Here is a 9,107-nt window from a genome sequence, read left to right on the forward strand (position 1 = left end):
ACGGTGGTGGTGGAAGTTGTGGCAGGGCGGGACCAGCCGATTGCCCTGTGTTCACATAACCGCATCCTCCTGTGGGTGCCATCTTAGGATAAGCTTGTAAAGGAATTCCGTAAGGAGACAGATGCTGTTGCTGTTGCTGTTGATGTTGTTGTTGTTGTTGTTGCTGTTGTTGAAGATGATGATGATGATGATGATGATGGGGATGTGGCTGCGGATGAGAATGATGGTGTGGCGGAATCTGTTGGTGGCTAGTTTGCTGCTGGTGAAGGTGCTGGTGGTGCTGCTGCTGATGATGATGATGGTGGTGATGCGAAGATGGATGCTGCTGTTGTGTCTGTTGCTGCTGCTGCTGATGATGATGATGTTGCTGCTGTTGCTGCTGCTGCTGGTGATGCGCATGTGAAGGGTGGAGGTGGTGATGGTGGTGATGGTGATGCCTATCTAGGCTAAATGTCGTATAGGCATGCGCCATCGGATCGTCGTAGACAATCTGCTGCATGTGTGGTGTCAGTAGGTCTTCCGGTTGTATGGAGGCTGCCATCGGATAGTAAGCAGCTCCAGGAGGTAGCATATCTATGGCGGGAACTTGTGTTGCGCAGGCCGTGGAATAGGCATAGGCTGGACCTCTTAACTGACAAGCCTCGTCCTCACTAGAGAAAGATGGAATAACAAATATAAATAAATAAATAAATAAATAGACTTATTAGATTTTTTTTTTATTATATACTGTGGGCGTGGAGAGACATGGACGCATACAGAGAGAGAGAGAGACGAACATTAAGGGAGATTGTACGTTCGTTAAAACATGGATTTTTAAAAAATATTGGATTGGCTTTGAATGGCTGGATGGAAGAAGAAGAAGAAGAAGAAGAAGAAGAAGAAGAAGAAGAAGAAGAAGAAGAAGAAGAAGAAGAAGAAGAAGAAGAAGAAGAAGAAGAAGAAGAAGAACAAGAAGAAGAAGAAGAAGAAGAAGAAGAAGAAGAAGAAGAAGAAGAAGAAGAAGAAGAAGAAGAAGAAGAAGAAGAAGAAGAAGAAGAAGAAGAAGAAGAACAAGAAGAAGAAGAAGAAGAAGAGGAAGAAGAAGAAGAAGAAGAATAAGAAGAAGAAGAAGAAGAAGAAGAAGAAGAAGAAGAAGAAGAATGATTCCTCGCCACCAAAAATAAATATAGATGTTTCTATCTAGTTTGGATTCTTTGCCATCAAATTTGAATTCTTTGCCATTAAATTTGAATTTTTGCAATCAAATTTGATTGCAAAGAATTCAAATTAGATTGAAAACATCTATATAAAGATGTCATCGGAGACTCTCTGTTATGTAACATGGTTGTTTTTATTCCATATTACGAAGTAACTAGAAGATTTGAGTTAAGCTCTTTAAGTCAATGAACCACTTGACAACGGTTACAGTGTGTGGCTGTTGTTTGCAGTGACATGGTTCAGTTTTTAGTGCCAGATCAGTCGAAGTCAAAGACGTTTTATTCGCTCTCACCACACATCTCCAACTACTCTATCAAATATGTTCTTTTGTTTTTTGCTTTTATTTTGTTAAAGATAATACGATACTATTCGTGGGAGACTTATCTGTTATTGCTGTCGTTACAGCTCTATTGTTGAAGATGATGATGATGATGATGATGATGGGGATGTGGCTGCGGATGAGAATGATGGTTGTTGACTAATTTCTCTGCCTCCCAAGCGTAATTTACCCAGTATTTCTGCTGTTCTAACAGCAATTCTGCGTTCGAAAAATATGATCGTCTTATTTGTATCGTACAATGCACATGTCGACGCTTTTAATAAAAAAAGCAAATATTTGTTTGTTTACATTCATATATATATATTACGTTTATGCATTTGTTTTGCAAGATTCTTGATATGAAATCGTGTATTGAAACAGATATTGTTATTCTTGGTGATGGTAATATTCTGCCAATTTATAGTGCATGGGTTTAATTGGCTCAATATGGCCATCCCCGAGTATAACAATATAAATGCATGTTTTTAAAGAAACTATATGTGACATTTCATCTTACTTGATTACTTGATTGACACACACCACGACAGGGTCGTCACTGTTGGCTAGTGCTTGCCTCACATGCATGACCATGTTAACCCAGATATGTTGTCCGTTTGCCATGAGCATGCGCACTGTAAGCATACAACCCATTTCATGGCGAGACTTGATTACTGAAAAGAAAGAAAGAAAAACGAAGAAAGAGAATAGTGTGATTATTTATTTAATGAGTTTCGCATGGTTCAAATATTCTGATACGTTAAATGAGGAGGAGAATGAGGAGGAGAATGAGGAGGAGCAACATTTGTATCTTACTCAACCGTATTTGTTATGCTAATAAAGGGAAGTAAATCGTACCGGAAATACAAATAGTTGTCAGAAACTTATGAATAGATCTGAAGAGGGATGAAATTAAATGATGTAAAATATTGTATCTGGCTTTTTGATGCTTTTTTCCATTACTCTTAAAAAGAGTAATGTCAAATTCGGTGGAATTTGAACTCCGAACCTAAAGTGCTGTACCTAAATTCTACAAGCGTTTTGCACAATGCTCTACAAATTCTGCGAGTCTTCTACCAGATCTTGTTCGATGCTCTACTGATTGTGTCAGTCCACAGCCCAGAGCGAAAGAAGTTGGAAGAAATACTTCTAAACATTTTGTTCGACGTGCTCGGCGCCTTTGTTTTTATTATAGGTACAGGGCCTGAGATCTCCACCGAGATCGATTTTGTCTTTCATCCTTAAAATAAGTACCAGTGCTCAACTGGTATTTATTTAAGGATGAAAGGCAAAGTCGATCTCGGTGGAATTTGAACTAAGAACGTACAGACGACCGAAATGCTGCTAAGCATTCAATCCGGCGTGCTAATGACTCTGCCTGCTTTCCGCCATGATACCGCCTTAGTAATAATAATATTTGCTTATGACAACAGCATTTTGATTACTAATTTAGTCACAAGGTCAGCAAATTTTGATAGTATAGTTTGGATCAATTTCGTCGACCTAAAAACTGAGCAGCTAAGTAACTGAAAACATGAAAGAGAGAGTGTAGACCTCGTTGAGATTTAGATACAGAATGTAAAATATCACAACAAATTTCTACAGGGAGCTCTACCAATTCTGCCAAAATTTGTTGCGGGGTCGGGGGTCGAGAATATTAATCTCAAATTTTAGCTCAAGGCCAGAAACTTCGGGGAAGGAGGAAGGCTGATTATATCGAACCAAGTACTCAACTGGTACTTATTTTATCGATGTCGAAAGGATGAAAGGAAAAGTCGACCACGGCCCAATTTGAATTCAGAACATAAAGTCGGAAGAAATGCCGCTAAGCGTTTTGCCAGACCTGCTAACGATTCTGCTCGTCGCCTTTGAGGAGTCGAGAAATATTGTCAATTGCATTCAACATTTGATACACGTTTGATATTCTAGAAGAGTAAAGAATGGAGATAAACTTACATTGAATATGTTTGGTTTGTCCTTCCCATATATCTTCAGGGTGTAAAAAGGAATACCAAGACTTGGAGATTATTTCTTCGCTCGAAAATCCCAAGTGAAATTCACCACTGAAACCATAAAAAGAGAAATTTCAAATAAATATACATAGAATTAAATATATTACATTTTCACATTAAATATATTACATTTGTACGTTTGTAGGAGCAGGCGTGGCTGTGTGGTAAGAAGCTTGCTTTTCAACCAGATGGTTCTGAGTTCAGTCCCACTGCGTGGCATCTTGGGTGAATATCTTTTACTATAGCTTCGGTTTGACTAAAGCCTTGTGAACCGATTTGATAGATGGAAACTGAAAGAAGCCCGTACTATATATAAGTACCAGGCTTAAAATAAAAATGACTACTACGGTCGATCAATTCGACTAAAAATTCTTCAAGGTGGTGCCCTTGCATGGCCGCAGTACAATGGCTGAAACAAGTAAAAGATAAGGGATATGGAATCTGAGTGTAGAAGAAGGTGGAGATGGGCTAATGAGCCAACCAGCCAACCAACCAACCAACCAATCAACTAGGGACCCTCTATGTGATCATTCGATCTGCTGGTAATAGCAACTTTATTTCCCTCAAAATACTATCTACCTTCTTTAAAATAGATGGATAGTGGATTAAGTACTAATCGAAAGAGACGTGATGGTCACGGCTGGAATGCATTTAGAGATCAGAGGCTTCTTTGCCGGCGCCTGAGCAAGCAACCCAGAACCTCGTAACCTCCGAGAAACTGTTTTGTGCGATACGTTGAGATCGGAAGTGGAGTTAAGCTCGCGGGATATCTCAGCAGCACTCTTAAACCTATCCTTCAGTGGCATTCTAACCGTAATACGATCCTGTCTTGGTGAAGTTTTACGAGGTCTACCAGTTTTGGGTTCAGCATCTGTTGACCCTGATGACGTAAAACGAACTACGATTCGTTGCACAACACTTCTGGACTTTCCTACAGTAGTTGCTATCACAGAATTCAACTTGCCATCTTGGTGAAGGCACACAATCCTTTGTTTTTTATCACAGGACACCGGTCGTCTCTCACAAGCCGCTATGCTGACAATTGAATGTTCCAATAATGTAAGATCATAAGAACTAAGTTAGCCCATTAACAGTCTTCTAAACAACAAATACCTCGGTTAGTAGTTCATTTTTTCTTTCTAAGTGACCCTTAACTTTTGGCCACTGCAATTCGGAAGATTGTTTATTTCCTCATAACTTAGGAAATATTTATTCCATTCACTTGAAATTTTCGTGAAAGACAGATATTAGATATATTTAAATATGTATAAAATATCTAGTCTCAACGTTTTGTTAATCTTCTATAATAACTATTTCAATACACTTGTTCTTACTGACCGTTATATCATGGTTGCACTGCGCATGCGTGTACGTACATTGGAGGTGACCTATATATACAAATGGTATTATATGATAGAATTTTCTGAAAGGTACGTGAATTGACGTAAAGACATAGGTCAAGTTTATTTTTTGTATCGTATTGACTTACAGAAGAGATCTAGGTAAACGGCCAGTCACGACTGGCTTCAATAAAAATTTATAAATGTTAACTTTCGTGCGCGTAAAGAACTTGTTTCAACTCACCTGTGCGATATTTCCAAGTAGGTCATGTCCAGACGGTGTGCCGACTTGAAAATCATAGTATCGCTGAGCAAAAGTGTATCTTTGCTATCAATAGTTATAAGGGGATAACAAAATGAAGCGAACACTAATTGTTCCCCTCCTCGCTCTGGATCAGGAACTGCTACAAAATGGCCGCGGACGTGCATTGTCTGGTTAAGAAAGAGAAAATGAATAAAAATGAAAATAGAGAAACTTATAAATACGCGATGGAATGCTGCTCAGTTGCCACTGAAAGTGTGACAAACACATGTTGAATGAGTAACTCTGAATATTTTGTGGTTCATCTCCAGCCTTTAACCGAGTGGCGTTTTACAAACTCTCCTCTACCGACATTTTACAAAACAATGTATGTATCTATCTATTTATCTATCTATCTATCTATCTATCTATCTATCTATCTATCTATCTATCTATCTATCTATCTATCTATCTATCGATCTATCTATCGATCTATCTATCTTTGTATTTATATAAACATAAAATCAATTTTCTTTTTGTTACTCCGTTACATTTCATTATTTCCTTCATTTTCCACGTCTTTTTCTTCAGTTCGTTCTATTCTCAAACCTTTCTGTTTTTACTACATTTTTTTCATCTTCCAAGGACTTCAAGAGGCAATTTTTTTATGTATGTGTATGAATGTGAGCACATATATATGTGTGTGTGTGTGTGTGTGTGTGTGTGTGTGTGTGTGTGTGTGTGTGTGTGTGTGTGTGTGTGCGTGTGTGTGTATGTGTGAGTGTATTTATATGTATCTATGTATATATATATATATGCGTGCGTGTATGTATATTTGTGAGTATATATGTGTGTGTATATATATATGTATGTATATGTGTGTGTGTGTATGTCTTTGTGAGTGTGTGTGTGTTTGTGTGCGTGTGTTTTATTATTACTATTATCTCATAAACATGACCAGATTCAAAGGCTGCGATAGTATTTATACGGAAAGCGTAATGGAAAAAAGTAAAATAAATAAATCAACAAACAAATAAACGACTTATCTGTTTATTTATTTCATTATTTATTTATTTCATTTCTCTCCATTTCCTTCTCCGTGTAAACACTATCGTAACTTGCAGTTTACTCTCCTCCGATATGTACATCGGGGTTTTTCACCTATTTTTTGCATGTATTTATTTATCAGAGTCATTTGAATAAAAAAAAAAAACACAACAAAAATAGCAAAAGAAAAAAAAACAATGTCAGTAACAAAATATAAGCGAAAACAAGTTCGCATCTTCTCATTGGTTGTGGCTGTGAATTGTGTGTGTGTGCGTTTGTTTATATCTTTCACATGTGTATTGTAGAAACTGTTCTTTTGTTAAATTTTTTGTTGGTTTTTTTTTTGGTTTTTTTTTTTTTTGCAATCTGCATCATCCCTAACTTGTAGTCACTTTTCTACTAAGTCCTTATTCATTTCTTTTATTTATTTTGCAATTTTTATATAGCATTTTTTTTCTCCGTGCATGCAAGTCTCTTTTTTTTCCTTCCAACTTTCTTCACTACTCATGCTTGCATTTCGTCTCTCTCTCATCATCTTCTATCTATCTATCTATCTATCTATCTATCTATCTATCTATCTATCTATCTATCTATCTATCTGTCTGTCTATCTATCTCTATATCTCTCTCGCTCTCTATCTATCTATCTATCTGTCTATCTATCTCTATATATCTCTCGCTCTCTATCTATCTATCTATCTACCTACCTAGGTAGCTAGCTAGCTCTTTGTCCTAAACATTTTTATATGCCCAAACTGACGCTTTCTTATCGTTTTTGCTTATGAAAACGCAACCGCATAAACATGCACAGAAACACTGTCTCACAAAAATAACAACACACTACTCTGTCACACACATAGACACAATGAGCAAAACACACACACACAGACGCACGTTACACATGCGGTATAGAAAGCCAAGCAAAAGGATAGAGAGAGAGAGAGAGAGAGAGAGAGAGAGAGAGAGAGAGAGAGAGAGAGAGACAGACAGACAGACAGACAGACAGACAGACAGACAGATAGATAGATATGTCTGTAGGATTGAGCACAAAAAGTATGACTTACTTTGACGTCACCAAAGCCTGATTGCCGTTTAACACTTCTCGACATATTCATCCGACAGAAGAAAGCTAATGGCTGTCCCGGAATTACATCCGTTCCCCCTCTTAAAAGCTGTGCCTGGACTGTAATGTGATCCCTTTTATCGATAATATCGAAAAGACTGTCCCCTTGAGTCTTCATATCCACCTGAAAATATATATATAAATATTAACAGTTTGAAATCGTTACAGTGGTAAGAGTGAACAAATTCTCTTTTCAGATTTTGTGACACGAATATTTCGGTAAACATTTAAAAGAGTGTCCTTTGAGCGTTTCATGAATGAACGCAACACATCTACATTAGAATAAGATTTGACTTTCTGATCCAACAACTAAGAGACCGGGATTTTAAATATTGTAAACATATAATCTGCAGGAAAAGGCTGATTGTCCGAAAAATTATGTTAATCACTAGTTTATAAAATGAATATAGGATGGGAATAGGAGATTTGACAATAGATAAAAAAATTAAACATGGAACTGGACACTTTACTTTTTTTTTTAATATCTATAGAATTTATTTATTTATTCATTTATTGTCGTTTTATTTCAGAATATAAATTTGGCTGTAGGGGATTTTCATCAAATGAAATAGCAAAGTAATTTGTGTGTACCTACCATAGAATGGCCCAAATATTCCGTTACATTTTCTGAAATGTAGACTAGCTTCCCATCTCTTGTAGTAATAAGTAGGAAACCAGCCAACGCCTGCAATAGAAACCAATTATGAAGAATAATTAAGTACTGGAGTCTCTTTAATCAACCAAACTTTTCCCAAACTTCAGGCCTTGTACCGTTTTTAAATGAGCTGAGCTATCAGTATTGTTAGATTTCCAAAGAAACACATTGCAGTTTTTCTTCCGGTTCTTTACATTCCGAATTCAAATTCTGCTTAAGTCAACTATGTCTTTTATAGCTCTGGGGTCGAAATAGATACCAGGTTAATACTGGGGTCTATGTAATCAACTAAACCCCTCTACTCAAGACTGCTAGCCTTGAGCCTAAATCAAGAGCTAAGAATCGTTAAAGCGTCGGAAAAATTATCTTGCAGTATTTGCTTCGGCTTTTTACGTTCCGAGTTCAAATTCTGCAGAAATCAACTTAGCATTTTATCCTTTTGAGGTAAATAAAATAAAATATCAGTAAAGTACTGAAATCGATGGAATCGACTAGTTCCTCCCCTTACAAATGCCGGCCTTGTGCTTAAATCAGAAGCAGTTATTATTTTAAGTCCTATTTTTATTGTGCGTTTCACTGAACCAACGCATGCAACACTGTGCGCGTTGAGCATGCGCAGTGTCTTGCTTTAGATTTAAAATATAAAAGCATCTATCATTAAAATTTTCTACTGGAATTATTTTGTCAGAAAGATCAGCTTACCTGGAAAAAGTCAAAAGGTGTTTCCGAAGCAGTACTACTGGTCCCGAACCCTGCAAAGAAGGAAGTTGGAATTTGTAAACAGAGATGATATTATTAATTGAAGACAGTTGTTAGAACGATTCATAACTTGGCTTATTCAGCCCAAAATGGTTTCATACTTTGGTTATGTAGAGTGGCTTCAGGTTAAAGCTAACTGAACAAATCTAAGACCACAGGCGTTCCAACCGTTCAGCACCGAAGTCCTTAAACTGAGCAAGAAAAATTCCTCGATCTGCTCTGCAGCATTTTTTAAAAATCTAATAACTCTAACATCGGGATCAACATCGTGCTGGCAAAACACCGCCCCTCTAAATAGAAACCTTACCTGTCATTGTAGGTTTTGTGGTATGAAGCAGAGCAGGCCTTGCCGTCCACTCAACAAAACACATAGCAAATGACCCAGAAGCACTCAAGCAAACCGAGTCCTCAACTTGTG

General features: G+C 37.3%; 1 protein-coding gene across 1 annotated transcript in view; it reads right to left on the bottom strand.

Moving 5' to 3' along the window:
* Position 1: 1 nt before the first annotated feature.
* Positions 2 to 9,107, bottom strand: part of LOC106867233 (PAS domain-containing protein cky-1) — a gene marked incomplete at its 3' end in the record, with an annotated part of 76,300 nt that continues 67,194 nt past the window's right edge. The window contains exons 4-10 of the mRNA XM_052968405.1: positions 8,633 to 8,682; positions 7,871 to 7,960; positions 7,217 to 7,399; positions 5,110 to 5,297; positions 3,470 to 3,576; positions 2,034 to 2,187; positions 2 to 650 (exon numbers count right to left, since the gene is read on the bottom strand). Of these exons, the coding sequence (XP_052824365.1) occupies positions 2 to 650; positions 2,034 to 2,187; positions 3,470 to 3,576; positions 5,110 to 5,297; positions 7,217 to 7,399; positions 7,871 to 7,960; positions 8,633 to 8,682 (1,421 nt within the window). The remainder of the gene's footprint in view (positions 651 to 2,033; positions 2,188 to 3,469; positions 3,577 to 5,109; positions 5,298 to 7,216; positions 7,400 to 7,870; positions 7,961 to 8,632; positions 8,683 to 9,107) is intronic.

This window comes from Octopus bimaculoides, chromosome 6 (genome assembly GCF_001194135.2).
Source record: "Octopus bimaculoides isolate UCB-OBI-ISO-001 chromosome 6, ASM119413v2, whole genome shotgun sequence".
Taxonomy (NCBI): Eukaryota; Metazoa; Mollusca; class Cephalopoda; order Octopoda; family Octopodidae; genus Octopus; species Octopus bimaculoides.